Source organism: Canis aureus, chromosome 14 (assembly GCF_053574225.1).
Source record: "Canis aureus isolate CA01 chromosome 14, VMU_Caureus_v.1.0, whole genome shotgun sequence".
Lineage (NCBI taxonomy): Eukaryota > Metazoa > Chordata > Mammalia > Carnivora > Canidae > Canis > Canis aureus.
This window is the reverse complement of record NC_135624.1, coordinates 56,941,515-56,960,071: the sequence shown is the minus strand read 5'-3', so window position 1 is coordinate 56,960,071 and position 18,557 is coordinate 56,941,515. Positions and strand designations below refer to the sequence as shown.

Genomic DNA, 18,557 nt, shown 5'->3' with positions numbered 1-18,557 from the left:
TGGGTCTCCAGGATCACACCCTGGGCCGAAGGCGGTGCTAAACCCAAAAATTCTTACATTATGATTTACATTCTCAAATTCAGTTTTCTAAGTGTTAGATAATTGAAGAAGGTGGTGTAGTATTTTTCCATTTTGAGGGGAGGAGATTTTTTCTGGTTTATTATTCTGCTATTTTACTGATTTTAGGGATCAAAAAAGTATTCACAATCCTGTGAGGAAGAAACAAAATATTTTCAGCTTTTCTAAGGAAGAAATAGTTTTAAGAACTATTATTACTAGTAGTGTTAGTGGCAAAACCCTGCCCACAAATGGGTCAATGCTCCAAATATATTTAAACTCCTTACCTAATCTTAAAATATTAGAAAACTTGTTTTATAAATATTAGGACATGTTAATTCTTCAGAAATATTGTCTATACTGTTTTATAGGCAACGGAGACATCCACACACACATACTAATCTAAGAATAAAACTTCTCAGATTAAAGAATTAGAGGGGTGCCTGGCTGGCTTAGTGGGGAGAACACGTGACTCGATCTCTGGGTCATGAGTTTAAGCCCCACATTGGATGTGGATCCTATTTAAAAGACACAAAATAAAATAGATTAAATTTTTTTTTAATTAAAAAACAAGAATAAGAAAACTAGTGCAGGATTATAGATCCTGAGCACTTGAGAAATGTTTCTATGGAAAAGTACTTCAAAACTTGAAACTGGGGATCCCTGGGTGGCGCGGTGGTTGAGTGCCTGCCTTTGGCCCGGGGTGTGATCCTGGAGTCCTGGGATTGAGTCCCACGTCAGGATCCCTGCATGGAGCCTGCTTCTCTCTCTGCCTGTGTCTCTGTCTCTCTCTCTCTCTCTGTGCGTTTCTCATGAATAAATAAATAAAATCTTTAAAAACAAAACAAAACAATACTTGAAACTGAAATCCTGGGAACAATTCTCTCTCACTTGTTTAATTAATTAATTAATTACAAATAGTAATTACCCTCTACTGCATGCTACTAGATTAGTTAAGTGATAGACGCAACAAATTATCACAAAAATAAGCACCGATGTAAATAAGATGCTCAAAAATCTCCACAGAACCATTAATTATTATAGCTGAAAACTATGAACACAAATGACTGTCAATGGTAGGATGGATATATAGAACAGTATACTACAATAACAATAAAAAGCAACATAGCCTCCTGAAACAACACAGATGTCTTAATAAAGAAAGAAAGTAGAAGAGAATATGTACTAGAGGATTTCATGTGAATAAGTATCAAACACATGCAAAAGAAAATGCACTGTTAAAACTTAAGATGGGGGTTACGTTAGAGGTGAATGATGGAGAAAGGTTCAAAGAGTTTCTGAGGTACTCCCAACATTCTAATATTTGACCCATGGAGGGGAAATAAATCACCATGCATACACCTATATTTTATGTCCTTTTGTTAATTTTGTTACACTACATAATTTAAAAAGTTTAAGGCACATAATGAGGAGATATGTCCTTGCCTAGGAAATCCGTGAGCACCACCTGAAGAAGTGACATCCGAACAGATTTGATGGAATTTTGATCCTTTTTAGGTGACATTTACATGAGCTTCTCCCATGACCTCATCTTCTGTGAGTCTCCCCAACCTGGGCTAGCCACACTGGTCCTCTTGCCATTCCTTAACAAGCCAAGCACGCTTCTGCCTTAGGCTTGTACAATTGTTTCCTCTGTGTAACGCGTTCTTCTCCCAGACACATGTATGAATAACTCCATCTCTTTATTTTTTTGCTCAAATATTTTCTCCTTAAAGAGACCTAGCTTGTTCTTCTACTCCCCCCACCTAACCGTGTTATTTTCTCCTGTAGTCATTATCACCTTATACATGAACTAGAATTACAATGCATTTATTTCTTATATGTAAATATAATGTCTAATATGTCTAATGTCTGCATTAGATTTGAGGCCCTAGAAAAAGAGAAGATTTGTCTTTTTTGTTTATTGGTGTATCACACCATGAAATAATACCTGGTATATTATAAATATTATATGTATGCATACATAAAATGTATTTTATATGTAAAATGTGTATCTTATATATGTCAAATCTTTAAATATTTCAATTAATTCTTTCTATATTCTAGGCTTTACACTATGGCACTTTCATTTATTCATTCACTGAAATTTCACATGAACTCCTTGAAGCAAATACTCTTATTCATCTGAAAACTAAGGTTCAGAAGTTAATTAGCACGTCAATGTCACAGATCTAATAAGTGACAAAATCTACATCTGAATCCACTCAACTGGTTCCTGATCTAGGAGGTTAACAACTTACTACTCTATATCAAATAACAGTTGAATAGAGAAAGGAGAAAAAAGATAAAATATTGCAGGCAGAGGAAAAGTATACATTATATAGCACAGAGCCAACACTTAAACGTTCATGGAATGAAGTAGGATGATATGAGGATGAAAAAAGTCACAGAATACTATACACAATAATATACCACTTTAAAAAAGGATTTTAAAAAGCAATATTAAACATTTTTTTTGGAGATGGAGAAACTATTAGAATAGGTCAAGGAAATGAAGAACAAAAGTTTTTTGGTTGCAGGCACAGGGAAGGGAAGGGAAAATCTATGGAAAATGTTCAGTTCCTGAGTTCAATGGTATTCATTTTATTATTATGCTTCATAATTTAACAGATGTTACACACATTGTTTTAGGTTTCAAATAGTATATGATAAATGTAAATACATCTACAAAGTCAATAAAACAAATAAAAAATAAATGACAGACCGATTAAAGAAAGTCACAGTGGGAAGGACAATATTTTAATTCATAGTTTTTATAAACACAAACCAATCCTATATATATATATATGTCTGTGAATATGTGTTTGTGTGATTATGGTGGTTACTAAGCTTTTTTAAAGTCTTTTTTTTTTAATTTATGATAGTCACACAAAGAGAGAGAGAGAGAGAGAGACAGGGACATAAGCAGGCTCCATGCGCTGGGAGCCCGGTGTGGGATTTGATCCCAGGTCTCCAGGATCATGCCCTGGGCCAAAGGCAGGAGCTAAACCGCTGCGCCACCCAGGGATCCCTGGTTGCTAAGCTTTTATAAGTGATTATTTGCACCAGGAAGTAGGTATGGGGGAGCAACAGGTGGAGAGGATTTTCTTTTTATTCTTGCCAATCACACTCCTCCATTTTCTACATGGAAGCCACATGATCTGTATTATGTGGATAATCTCCCTGGCCACTTCCTTTTCTAAATCATCTCATAGGCTTTCTAAAGTAATCGAAATAAAATCTAAATTTGCATACACTTACAAACTATTATTGATCCATCTCTAGCCTTCTCCTTTGTCTTCCTCACCCATTCACTTTCATCCATTTAGCCAATGACATTCTTTCCATTCCTGATTTTGTAAGTCCTCCCCGAACTTAAGGGCTTTGCATTAGAGTTCTCTCACCTGGAACTCTTCCCCTGAATTCCTTCCTGTCATTCAGAATCTTGGTGTCAATATCATCTTCCAAATTAATCTTTCTCCAGTACTTAATCCAAGTAGCCACCTGGGCTTTCTGTATCAAATCACTACATTTGGATCTCTACCAGCTTTCATACTTTGGTATTTTCTGTTGGTTTGTAAATAAATTTTCTGTCTTCCACAACTAAGATGAAAACTCTAGATCACAGGGGAAGTTGTCTTTTAATCAGTGTACCTCCATAGCTTAGAAGTCTGCCGTTATATAGGGGATATTCAAAATTTCTTAGTAAAAAATTAAAAATATAGTGATTGTTATTTTACAAGTTCTCTGTTATGGAAAAGACATCCATAGTTACAAAATTTTATCTTAATATCAGTATTTTAGACTATCAGTATTTTAGACTATAATATGAAATACATTATTTTTACTAAACAGACTGGATTTAAGTAACTATTACTTTATGTAGCGTTGGACTGTCATAGTTGATCAGAATTAGTATTATATTAAGTGTAAGAAAACAATGTAAGGGTTTTTTTTTGTAGGACTAGAATTGTGATACAAGAACTATAACACTGAAGAAAAATATGATAGAGTTTAAAAATTTATATCTGAAATTATATTCTGTAATAATGACACTAATAAGTGATGGCTGCTCCAATTTCTCAAGTACTTACAATTTGTTTTCAGTGTTTTGAATATATTATTTCAAACTTCCTAACAACATAAGAAATAAATATTATTACCACTATTTTACGGATGAAAAATCTGAGTGTCAGTGATATTAGGTAACTTGTTTTGTGTCATGGCTGGAACATGCCAAGGCTAGAATTCAAACCAAGGGCTATCCACACAGCAAGCTTATTATTATTCTATTAACCTGCATTGCTCTTTTAGCTTAGAATTACTGCTAAACATTAAGCAATGTTTTTTTAAAATAATACATAAATTCCCAAATAGGATTGTTTCATTAATGGTATTTGACAAATGACTACGGGATGGTAGCTGATGAGCTTGGCTATATGAAAAGCATGTAGGAATAACGACATACACGATCTTAGCAATTTCAATTTAGAAGTTGTGGAAAAGATTATTACAAAAAGGGAGGTAAGGATTATCAGTTTGAAAATAAACGTGTGGAATCTAAGAGCCTCATGTCAGAAGCATCATCCAGGTGTACCCTACCTACAGTTATATGATACTTCAGATTTCTAATTCGCCAATTTAGCAGTCCTACACTTAGAAATCTCAGCCCACCAAAACTGAAACAGCTAATATGCAACTTTTTTTTGTAACATCAGTAAGTTAAAGAAATAATAAGTACAATTCAAACTATTAATAATTGTTTATTATATGTAGGTATAAGTTTCATGTCTATTATGATAATTTGTGGTTGCTAATTTAAGTGTTAATAGTTGGAAAGTTTGACAGTTACACATTAGTTTTAAATTTTTAGTTGGAAATGTTAGATGAAAAGATTAGATGTGGTTTTAGTCGTAAGATAAAAGGGAACTCCATCAGTTTAAGGAGAGTGTTTCTTTATGAGAACATGTTCATAATATTTCATTTATGAATCGTTCAAGTGCTAGTTACGGGCATGTGACTGTCCAGTCTGAAGTGAATGTGTTTGAGAGAATGGTATGTTAAGTTTGTAAATGATTTAAAGTCAGGGATATTTAATTTTCTAGGCATATAAATGGAATTCTTGTTCTTAAATGGAACATTTAATCTATTAGGTTTACAACACAAGCATTGAACAAAGAACATCTGAAGTAATCTTTCTTATTTTATACAATCTTACTGAACTTACAAAAAATTAAGATTTATAAATCGAACTAAAAGGGTTAAGAAAAACTAAGTTTCTGATTCACACCTTTATCAATTTGAAGTGTTCTTTAGAAATCAATTGACAACACTGATAATATGATTGTTTTTCCCCTTGTATCAGGAACTCTTCAAAATTTTAGTTGGCTAGTTTGAACTCAGACTCACTCATAGCCCGCATAACCCTGTCTTTTATTTGACTGGCTCATTTCAGCACCCTCAAGTTGCTGAAATTTCTACCTAATAGTCTTTGCGCTAACACCATGGGTTGGGAAAATGGGAGGTTATTTGAAAGTTGCTTGAAAGTTTACAGCTTCCCAAGTGACAGTCGATGTTGCAGATACATCAAGTGCTGGATAGTGGGAGGCAGCCAATGATGCTGCTATGGTGTCCCTCACTGCCTTGAACTGTCTTCAACTTATCAGCATATAATGAGTAAAGACCGTTTCACTAAACATACCATTTAATAAGTACATATTTTCAGTATGCAATAATAGAGTTACTACACTGGTTAAAAGAGAAAATTCCCTTAAGAATCATATATATAAAATATTCTCTTAGAATTGGTGGGTAAAGTACCAACTCCCTTTCTACATCTTCTATGTCCATTCAACTAGGAAAAATTTGAAATCATTAATTACTATGCAAACTGAAACCCTAAGTTTCATAATTTTATTGCAATGTGGTTTTTGAAATTTTTGTCATCATCATTCCTGTTTAAGACACTGAAACAATAAAAACAACAACAACAAATTTGATGTTTTAAATGCTTGGGATAGAAAATAGTTCTGGTCAAGAAAGGACAACAAGAGATATTTCATTTTAATGAAAAACTATTTACCTGTGAGCCTGTGGAGTAGCGTCCAGGAGTTCGAGAACCAGATGTTTTCCCTGAGCCAATGGAACTCTCTGTACTTTTGCCACTACAACAATGCGTTCGCAGGCATTTCCCATACTCTTTTCGTACCTAGCCAATTAAATATTAACTTCTGTTAGAACATAATTCATTTCAGCTGAGAACTATGGTATAAAATGTATGTGAGTTTCATTTTTAGATAATTAATATAATTATTTCCTTGCCCTACAGATACAAGAAAGTCTGCTCAGCATATATTTTACAATATAAAATGATATTCAAGCCACCATGCTTGAAATTTTGCATAACTGGAGCCTTTTAAAATATGCACACGCGCACACACACATGCCTAATCATGCTAAAATGCTACTACCTCGTAGTTCAAAAAATAAAAACTTGAGACCCTGTGTTTAGTCTCGTAAATTTGATTTGAAGTAGCCTATTGGTGCAATTGTTCTTTGAACAGAGGTCTAGTGAGAAAGCTACAGAGAAATGAGGGGATGGACAAGGGGAGAGACAGGAAGAGAAAAGAGAAAAAGAATGTTTTTTTTTTTTTTTTTTAAGAATGTTTAAACACAGAAAAAAGGGAATGTGTTGAGCTAAGAATCTCTTTTAAATTTGTATTTCTTTAAGTTTATTTCTCTTAAAAGAGGTCAAATTAGTAACTTTAGAAGATAAAATTCAAAATATTTTTATTTTCTCAAATTAGTTCTATTCAATAATCACAGATTGCTTTCTTTTATTAAATTCTTATCTTGCTTGTAAATAAGATCACAGGGAAAAAAGGAGATAAACATTTTTTAGTTGATGTTTTCAATCAGGAAAACACATCAACAAATTCTGGGAAAACTTTTATCCCGTTTAGAATGTTTATTAGTGCCTCTTTAATCAAACAAGAGGTACAAAAATAAACAGGAAATGCCCTAAATCATACTTCTGCTATCCACAACAACAAAAATAATCCCCAGTTCCGTCTTCATCAATTAAAAACACATTCTGGGACATTTTATTGGTTATACATTCCAAATTTATGATTATGAAATAACACAGCATATATAGTTATTCTTAGCTTTTTACATATTGAATTCACATGAGTTCATTCTTTCCACAATCTGTGACAGTGTAATATCCCAATGTAATTGTATTTAAAGCTAAGTTATAAGTATGTGCTTTTTTGAGGGACATTATTTAGAATCAAAAGCAAAGAAATAAGAGTGTCAATGATATATAAATACTAGCATTCAAAACTAAGTGATTATATCTTAATATTAGAAAGTTCTTTCTGGGCAGCCCCGGTGGCACACCGGTTTAGCACCACCTACAGCCCAGGGTGTGATCCTGGAGACCCTGGATCGAGTCCCAGGTCAGGCTCTCTGTATGATGCCGGCTTCTCCTTCTGCCTGTGTCTCTGCCTCTCTCTCTGTCTCTATGAATAAATAAATAAAATCTTTAAAAAAAAGAAAGTTCTTTCTATCAGAGATGTAGCAGAATCAAAGATAGAATACGTTCAAGTTTGTTTGAAGAATTCACATTTATTAAATGTTTATTTTGTGATAGGAACAACAATATAAATACAGGTGAATCAAAGCATGGAGGAAGGAGGGCTTGCTGTCACTAGGTAGGGGGACCCAGGAAGGCTTCTCAGAGAAGAGGGTTTCTGAAAGAATCTTCAAAAGATAGGTTGGAATCTGTCAGGTTAGAGAATGTTGTTGAAAGAAAGGACAGACAAGATGGACAAAGGCAACCTAGGTATTTGTGAAGAGTGTGGGCAACCTTTGAGGACTTTCTCTGCCTTATGTGAAAAAATCCACCTCTCACAGGTACTCTATGATCAGAAAGCTCCTTCTAAGAGGCCACATTTCTAACATTAATATGTAAACATTATTATTAAAGTAATCTATTAAATTATCCCTTTCTCTGTATCTGGAAAAAATAAGAACAAATGCTTTAATTAGAATTTGAGAAAGCTTAAAATAATCTCTACCCAAAGGTAAGCACTATCAATTGCAGTTTCATTTTAGTCTTGAATTAATGAAGTATCTCCAAAAACCTAAACTTTGATCATAACCTACGTCCTCCCACTTTGTTTTTCTTAGTGTACTCAACAAGTATATTTTTCTTTTTAGAAAAGAAAGTGGTTTTTAATTAAGCAATTTAAACCTAAACAAATATTTTAGGAGGGAGGGAGAGAGAAAGAAAGAGAAAGAGCCACTCCCATACCCATTACAAAGGCAGAGGTATTATATAAGCCACAGGAATTCATCATGGACTATTTACATTTTCCAACAAAGACTAAATATTTTGAACTGGTTATATAAACAACTGGCAAACCAAGATATCTAGTGATGCTAAGTTCCATGTTTAGGTATATTACTTACTGAATCTTTACTGACTTTATGTTTCTATTTCTGTTTAGTTTTGAAGCACTAAGCATGTATTTTAAAAAGAAAAAAGCTAAATAAAAGGGGCTATGTCTATGAAATATTTTTCTTTAGGTTACAATAAAAGTTATTTATTTTTTCAATCACTTGCATAGTCTAATCCACTATTTCACATCATACTCCATCTTACCACTATCAGATATGATACCTTATTATTTTAACATTGTTCCAGAATATAGAAGATGGGAAAAGAAGTACACCTTACCAATGGAATATTTCTTTTATGCTCTCAGATCAGAAATAAAATAATTACAATACCCTGTGGGGTTTATAATCAAGTGCATAACAAAAGAAAAAGTGATAACTTTAACATCACCAGTAGAAATCCTGGTATGAGTCCTATTATGCAACTTTGAATAGGACTGATAACTCAGGGATCCTTGGGTGGCGCAGCGGTTTGGCGCCTGCCTTTGGCTCAGGGCGTGATCCTGGAGACCCGGGATCGAATCCCACATCGGGCTCCTGGTGCATGGAGCCTGCTTCTCCCTCTGCCTGTGTCTCTGCCTCTCTTTCTCTCTCTGTGACTATCATAAATAAATAAAAATTTAAAAAAAAAAAAAAAAAAAAGGACTGATAACTCAAAGTTTGATTTTTGTTAAGGAGTTGAATCAATCAACAAATAACCCTTATAAGGCAAAATATCTCAATAATGTAATATTTCATATTTCTTTAATCAAAACATTTGAGCAACTACATCAGCATGGACACATTATTGAAATTCAATCAGATGGCTTAAGAGAAACTTCCCAAGAGACTTAATATTGTTAAAATGTGCATATTACCCAAAGCCATCTATAGACTCAATGCAGTCCCTCAAAATTCCAATAGAATTTTTCACAGATATGGAAAAAAAATCCTAAAATTTGTACAGAACCACTCTCCCACCCCCACCCCTCCACAATAGCCAAAGTAATCCTGAAAAAACAGAGCTAGGGACATCATACTTCTTGCTTAAAAACTATAGTACAAAGGTGTAATAATCAAAACAGCATAGTGGTGGTATAAAAATGGACACACAGATGAAGAGAACAGAATTAGGCCAGAAATAAATGAAGGCATTTACTGTCAACTAACATTTCACAAGGGAGCCAAGAATACTTGATAGGAAAAGGACAATCTCTCCAATAAATAGTTTAAAAGCTATTATACTTTAATACTATTAAAGTATAAATAATCTATATAATCTAAAAATTATTATACTATAAAAATATTATATAAAAAACTAGATAACTACGTGCAGAAGAATGAAATTGGATCCCATCTTACACTACTCAAAAAATTTAGCTAAAATGAAATACAGGGGAAAATTTCCTGGACACTGGTCTTGGCAATGAGTTTTTGGACATGACATCACAAATAAAAGCAACAGAAGCAAAAATTAGTAAGTGGAACTATGTCAAACTAAAAAGCTTCTGCAGAGCAAAATAAATAATCAACAAAATGAAAGAGCAATCTACAGAATCAGTAAAAAATAAATAAATAAATATTTTTGCAACTGCAATTTTAGGATGTGCACTAAATATTTGGGAAGGTTCCTCTATTGTAATATAATCTCTTTTCTAAATTAATTCTAATCCAATAGATCAAAATCCACCCATTCCCTTATACTCTTTTTACTTTTCTGTAAACTACATTTATACGTCTGAGTCATCATTACTATTTAACTAACTATTTAATTAACTATAATTTAACTAATAACTATTTAATTAACTATTTAAATAACTAGCCTTATTTATGACTATGTTAATACACTTTTCATATGTACCACCACACACAACTGAAACAGAATACAACCAGACTCATCTTGACAAGTAGACACCATCTCAAGTTTTGATTTAGGTCCCATCAATCTCTCAAACCAAAAATCACAGACATAGATATCTTCACTCTATGTTTTGCTTTGTTTTCCAAAGAAAAATTTCAGGTGTTGTTACTTTCTTAGAAGAAATTTTCACATTTTGACATTTCATTTTCAGAGCCACTTCTCAGTATCTCATAATTATTTTTATTACCTCCATGTTACACATGAAGAAACTGGGGCATGAGCAGGTTAATTAACTTGCCCAAAGTCACATATGCTGTTAAGTAGAGAAACTAGGATTTATACCCAGACTTTCTTGGCTCAGGGGTCTATGTGATTGGAACCATAATGATCATATTTTTAATAGAATTAAAATGTATAAGATGAGAAAATCAATCTTGAGATTTCTAAAAAAATGCAATGGAAGTATTTAGTGGCTAAATTTAACTTTGAAAATGAATATTTTAGGTCCTTGTAAATGTAAAAAAATCACAAAAATAGAGCAGCATGAAAAATTAAATATTGCATTCTAATTATCCAACTCATAGATTTTATAAAAGATGCTTTTAAAGAAAAGAAGTACAAAGATCATTACTAAGTACTTTGTTGTTCATTTAAAAAACACAAATGTTCTCATAATGATAAACATTCATATTTTCCAGTATATACAAACTTGTTTTTAAAGAAAAACAGAAAAATATATATTTCCTATGCCATATATATATGGCATATATATATATGTATATATATATATCTCCATCCTACAGCTCCATAACATCTTAGAAAAGCTATTTCTGATACACAAATTCCATGTGTCTGCCAATAAAAATATTAAAGACTATAAGGTCAAGCCTACAAGAGTATAATTTTTGTTCACCATCCAAATTAGAAAATATTTTGATTGTTTTTTTTTTGCTATTAAACATATTCACCAACTATTATGCTTCTGTTTTGTGTCTTTTGTTTTACTATTAAAAAATAAAATTAATGAAGTAACACATTTATTTCAGAGACCAAAACATCAAGAATGACTTATGTTATGGTTGCTTTGTTAACATGAGATATATGCCATTTATTCTTAAATAGAGAATTTTTGCTTACCTTCTTTTGTAGGACACAATGGAAAATGAATATAAACATTCCCTGTAGAGAATTGAATATGGTGAAGAGATACGCCATGATGACTGTGCTTTCATTAATATACATGAGTCCGAAGGCCCAGGTCAATCCTAATAGGCAGAGAAGAGCTATTGCACCTATTACCCATGACCTGTAGAGAGAAAAGAAAATGAAGGGTTATCAAATGATTGGTCTTTAATTACCACAGTCATATATCAACAATACTGACACTGAAAAAAATGTTACGGTAAGTTTTATTGACAGAAAATGTAAGACAGGTGGTATAAGTACTTTAAGATTTTAATGGGGACTACAAGTTTTCAAACTTGAGGAGATATACATGAATGAGAATGTTATGAACACAGAAATTCATTTAAGCAAAAGCAGATTTGTACTATTAAATTATTCATGTATTTGCAGCACATATGCAAATGATATGGAGATGTAATTATGGTGAATGGCAAGGGGGAAAAAGTCTATACAGCTATGTTAGTTTCCACTGGCCTCATTGTTATGATAATATGTTTGATTGGACTCTCTCCATTAGTGCTTCACCTGATACACTTTTGCCCCATTTTTCCAAATTTCCTCTTTTTCCATAAAAATTTTAGTGTTTACTGACAAAAGCAGAGCTTGTATTAGAAGGAAACAGTATATGGAATATATGTATGAATTTTAAAAGTTCTATTTGTCTAATTCTACAGTTATGTAAAACACGTGCGACACAGTGGGTGGGAAAAATTGTTCCACTCTGTATCATAATCCTCATTGTTTCAGCCTTTGGGTTGCTGTCTTCTAGGTTAAGTGGGATGAGACTTTGAAAATCAGGCAACTGGCAGCTTTGTTGAAAAGAAGTTTAAGAGCTCAGGGCACCTTCATCTCTTTGAAGGGTCTGTAAACTCGAAGGAGAAAATGAAGCTGAGAATGGGATGGAGTGGTATGAACAAAGTAGGCTAGAATGGAAGACAATTCTCACTCTCACTCCATTCCCTTAGTTTCTTCCAGCTGCCATTCACAATAGTAATAATATATCAATGGGTGACAGAAGTCCATATATTTGTGGCTGTGTGTTATATATTTGCTATCAACATAAAATGAATCTTTCCAATAAATGGGAATCCAGTAAGTGAAAATGGAATCCTTCTCAACTCCTCTCGAAGTATATAGGAGAATAGGACCAAACCAGCCTAGATCTCTATATACTCATGAACCCACCCTCTCCTTTCCCAGCACACCTTCCTTGAACAGAGTAAATATTTCTTTTCAGCGACTATACTTTTCCACTTGCATAGTCTAAGGAAGCAATATTTATGGGGATTGAAACTTTGCAAAAAGAAGCGGTTAAAAAAAAACACCACACGTATTTACCAAATCTGAAGCTGGGTTAGTAAAGTTTTCAGAGAGAACTACGTCTTAAGAAAGATATGGTCCCAAAGTAGTCAATTAGTATTAATGTCTTGTTAAAATTAATCATGACTATTTACTGTTTTTCTTCTACAACCATCAGCTACTATATTTTATATGGAAATATCCCCTAAATTTAACATGTTCAATTTAAAACATTAACATTATTGAATAAGAATCCCTAAAGGAGACTTGCCATTGTATGTGACATGTTTACTTATATGAATCAGAAAACATCTTAGATATTAATATTTTAGTTTATAATTAAATTGAAAAATACGGGAACTCTCAAGGTAAAGCTCTCAGCTTCTTACAGGCGTTGGAAAAAGGAAAAATGGAAAGAATACCATTAAATCAAGGCAAAATTGCTATTTCAATTTAGAAATAAAATGATACAATAAAATACTCAAGACAGCTAGTATCTACTAGAAAACACATGATGGGCCCAAGAGTTAACGATATAGAACTACAATGAGCCCAATTTGTAAAGAAAAAAAAATAAGCAAGAGCATGAAGAAATAAGTGAAATGTCACTGGAGAAAGTGAAAACAAAGGACTCTTCACCAGAAGAACAAACTGAAAGTCTATAGTAAGGTCACCCATTAGGTTGCCCCAATCTTAAGTATATTGTGGCAGGACACAAAATTTTTAAATGTACAAAAGAAAAGAGCCCAAATATCAACATTTGAGTTTATTCTTGTGAGATTAGTACAGACTTGTAGCTTTGTTTTAGGAATTTAAAAGATAGACTCATAAACAGGTGATATGTGTCAAAATTGAAAGAGGTAATTTTGGGTCCAAAAAATTGAATTTTTGAAGGAGGTATTTTTTCCCCTTTTGGATATTTAAAATAGAAATTCATTAATATCCATTGCAATTGGGTAGCTTTGTACTTCTAAGATCATTTTGAAGATACACGGCTAAACCACAAAATAATTTTAGATGAGCGATGTCCAAACAAACAACAGAAATGACGACATATGCAGCACAGAGGAACACATCACAATGAAAGGAGAAAGCTATTAAAAGCGAAACAAGTCTGTACCACATGAAGTTGCTACGACTGTGGCACTGATTTCAGGTGATATCCAATTAAAAGAGGTGAAGCAGAATTTGTTTTTGGCAATACACCTGCAGCATATTTATCCTGCATACAAGTTGTATGCCTGAGTATTTTCCTGCACAGTTTGCTCTTCTGCCTCAAAGTGAATGACAGAAGCTCTAATGATTTTTCAGTACTGATCTGACAGCTGGTTCATGGGACCACACTGATAAATGGAATTTATCAGCCATTCAGGTCATTCTTACTTGATGAAGGGTCTGTTATCCTCATAGCTAAAGAATGCATAGACATAAAGACAAGAACACCAACATTAGCATTTTATGACAAAAGATTTCATATGAAAAATATTCTCCTGGTCCCCAAAGGCCTCTGTACCCCACCTCCCTAAAAGGCATCATTAACCTTCCCTTTATATCCAGAAGGTAAATCCTAAAATGACCACGAGAACTTACATAACAAGGAATAAAATCAATTTTACAATACTGCAATATCCCTTATGAGGCTAAAAAAATTCCATTTTTTCATCATGTGTTCATATTACTTGTGACTTGACAGAGACATTTATTTCTTAGAGATCGCATTTCTCTAGAGAATGAGAAATCTTATGAGCAATCTGGAAAAGGCTTGGGGGTATACTTAAAATGACAGATTTCATGTCACCTAAAGGTATCCTGATTCGGTAATATTAGTAGGTAAGATTACTTAATTATGGACAGTACGTTTCTAAGTAATTTTAACTTGCAGATGATTGACCTGAGTTAAATTTGAACACTACAGCCCTTTGAAAATAATCGATCCTGACTACTTTAAAATTCTTTCTGTTAGTGTACTAGGAAAGAAATCTGAATCATCTTTAGTAGTAATAGAAGCAAACATACAGCACCTGTTCATTATCACTTATATTAACTTTTTTTTTTTGTATCATTCCAATAAAATAAGATCGCAGTGCCAAATGAGTGAAGATAACTTAGGGAACCTTTTGGATCATCTTTTTATAAACAGTCTGTTCAATGACTTGTGATAGAACAGAAAAGAAGAGAAACTGTTCTTTTATCTCCTGCTGGGGACAATAGTTTCCAATATTACAAATACACAAATAAGGCTCTTGGACCCAAAATGTGATGTATTTTTGCCTAACGAGAACTATGAAGGGAGACTTCATCCTACAAAATGATGGAAGAGTAAAGAATGGAGGGAGAGCCTGGGATTTAAAACCAGTTTGCCTGCAATTCATATCTTAAATCAACCACTTAACTAGCTAAAGGCAAAAATTAATTAACGTATGGTTGGGTCAGTTCATACCACTATAAAATGGTGAAAATTATATGCAGGTTTCTTGTGATAATGAAATTATATATTATGCATAAAGTGCTCAGAACAGTGCCTGACATGTTTTATATACAGTAAATATGGTATTGTTATTATTAGACTAAAGCTAGAGTAAAGTCACATTGAAAATATAGAATCTCTCACCCAAAGAATAAAATACCAAATAATAGATGTTGAGTAGTTAAATTCATTTGAGGACATTTCAGGAGCAATATTATGCAGCAAAATAAATGTGGCAGAAATAGGTTTGTAAATGGAGCAGAGAATGACTAACTGTGCTGTCTAATACGGTGACTACTGGCCCATGGGTTTATTTAAATTTAAATTCTTTAAAATGAAATAAAGTTTAAAATTCAGTTCCCTAGTCACACTAGTCACATTACCAGCACTCAAAAGCTCCAGTAGCTGCCATATTGGACAGTGCAGTTCTAGAACATTTCTGGGTTCACAGAAAGTTCTACTGGACATTGCTGGACTAGGACATTCAAAGAGCGTCATAAGCCAGAAAATGGAATTCCAAGTGATATTTAAATAATGCCATGGATGTGTGAAAGGTAAACAGAGAAAAAGAATTTCTAAGAATTGATCATCTTTAACAGTTGCGAACTGTTCCTAGAAAGAAAATCTTGTACATGGATCAATATTGAAAAGTTATAGAGCATAATCATGTGATATTTATTCCGTTATATGCATTCCCATTGCATCAGTATATTCCATCTGTGATTCCAAGTTCTTGACTGGAATAACTATTTCTACTTTTATTTGTATAGTAGGGTATCAAGTAAAGAAAGTTTCAAAGGTTAGCAGATAGGAACATATGCAAACATGCTATACAGAATTGTACTGAACTAGCCAAATGTTTCAAAAATAAAATACAAAACTTGCACTGTAGTCGCTGGAGTGAGATGTTTTCCCATTACAGTGATATATCAAAAAAGGGTACAATTCACCAGTTTTTGTTGGCAATTATGGGAAAGCACCAGTTGTTCCACTCAATAACAAAGACTGTAATTCCAGCTTCACTTCCAGTTAGCTATAGCCATGCATTCAAGGAGTGTCCACTGGGATGTGAACAGAAGTAAACTGTGACATTTCTGGGTCTTGCCAATTAAAGGATTGGAATTGGGCTTCCCTTGGCCATTTTTTCCTCCCCCTTTGCTAGCAGAAAATGACAAAAGAGCCTCAGACCCAGAAATGGAAGCTGTTTTTTGACGTGGAGCCACTGTATTAGATTTAAGCCACGTTTATGTCACAAATTTAAGCTACTAGATTTTAGGGTGTTTCTTTTACAGTGGCTTAGCCTGTGCAATAATTAATGAAGCATGTAATTTGTATCTTTTAGCTATAAGAATTACCAGCTCATATTTAATATAGAAATCCATGCTAACGGACAGAGAACCATTCGTTAATTTTGTTTCCAGATTATCATAAATAACACACAATAATTCCAAATCTGAAGATCACTGAAGATTACCTATAATATGTCAGTGGCTTCCATCATTTTGTCTGATATTTTGTTGGCTTAGAGGATCTAGTTTTACAAAGTCTCTCCACTATATTCAAGTTAAATTGATAATAATGTTGCCACCAGTTATGGTGGCAAACTTATATACTTATTGATTCACTTAAAAAATATATCTACAGAACTAGTCCCAAAGCTGAATAATTTTCATTCTGACTTACCAATGAAAGTCTATTGAAATAAAATCTCATTCCAGGTTGTATGACTAAAACAATTTCACTACAAGTATTTTAAGATTTTATAAAAATATGGACACAAGGTTTAAGATGCTCTTGGCAGATGTTAACAGAAACTTTCAGGTTATCCTGTGAAGTGGTGACTTTCTGAAAACGAAGTAAAATACTTTGTACATACAATTTTCAAGGAACAAATAGAAAAAAGAGCCTCATTTCTTTAGCAAAAACATTTTCCTTTGTCAAACATTTTATCTTCTTTTTTTCAAATAACATCTAAAATTGAAAGCTTTAAATATTAATGTCATAAAATTATCTTAAAAAGTGATCGTTAGAATCAAGATCAGAATTTTTAGGGATCTCTGCATAAAGTGACAATATTTATGCATATATTTATATATTCTGTAAAATTGCAAAGTACACAAGAGGGCTACTAAAATCTAGCCCAATGGAAACTTAGCTCAAAATTCATCTTCAGGAGGATAGATGTGTCAGCCAAAACATTAACTTATACATACTAATACTGTGATATAAAGGTTTATAATATAGTTTATCAGTGTAGACAGATGATGAATGGATAGAAACAACATGAATGAATCAAGTTAGTTATAGGATATTCTTTCTCCGATTTCAAGAGTTCAAAATAGAGTATTGTGTTTGGAAATAATTGTGAAAGGAAATATCTAAAATTCCCATTCATCCAATGAAAACTTTCATAAGCTCAAAAGGTGTAAAGCAATGAAGTAGTTGCATTATTTAATCTGTAAAATTTTTTGAGCACTCCTAGATGCTAAATGTGAATGTATTCTGGGATCCTCTGGAATTGTTGGGTAGTTAGCTAATTGTTGTTGGTAATTGAACTGTAAGTTTAATAGTGAGAAAAAGAGCTATCAAAGTGTATATAGATATCCTGATTAGTACCCCAATATTGCCAGGTTCAGTATGCAGCTAAATTTACTTTCTCTGGAATAAAACTAATTATATCAAAGGAATAAAGATATTTCCCTTTGAATTTGGTTTGGGTTACCATAAGAATGATAAAGATAATGTCAGCGAATTTCTCAAGGTAAAATGTATTTCATTTTTCATAGAAGAAAAAGTAATGATAAATACTTCTGCAGAAGGCTTTCCCTATTGTCCCTTTTAATCAGTTCCTAACTGATTAACTGTCGAAGAAGATTCAGTTCCCCATGTTCTAAAAGGAGCTATTTCAGCAACCCAACTAATGGACTTCACATAGAAGTGGTCTTTGAGACATTACTTTGCAAAACTACCAATCCAGGGGGCCCAGTCCTAAAAGCAGAATTGGAAAGACAAGACCTGTTAGGACTACAGTGTTCACAGACCAAATGAAAGAGTGGAAAGAGGAAGGAAAGTAACACCTTCACTTGTACTAATTTTCTAGCAACAAATGTTAGCCAGGGGAAGAATGTTTTAAAAAGGGTATGTTATTCAAGTTTTAAATTGATCAGACACCTAAAAACCAGAATACCCTGGCCAAGTTGCAACATCTAAGACAAATTAAGAGATCTTCTACCCAGTGGTTAAGGA

The 18,557-nt window shown here is 33.2% G+C and overlaps 1 protein-coding gene across 24 annotated transcripts in view; it reads right to left on the bottom strand.

The window, feature by feature from the left end:
• ADGRL3 (adhesion G protein-coupled receptor L3) overlaps positions 1-18,557 on the bottom strand; it is an 856,301-nt gene that overhangs the window by 80,624 nt on the left and 757,120 nt on the right. For 15 of the 24 annotated variants that reach the window (XM_077848164.1, XM_077848162.1, XM_077848167.1 and 12 more), the window contains 3 exons: positions 14,228-14,254; positions 11,498-11,666; positions 6,140-6,265 (listed from right to left, as the gene is read on the bottom strand). In XM_077848164.1, the coding sequence (XP_077704290.1) occupies positions 6,140-6,265; positions 11,498-11,666; positions 14,228-14,254 (322 nt within the window). The remainder of the gene's footprint in view (positions 1-6,139; positions 6,266-11,497; positions 11,667-14,227; positions 14,255-18,557) is intronic. The other 9 variants (XM_077848163.1, XM_077848169.1, XM_077848168.1 and 6 more) reach the window with 1 other exon arrangement.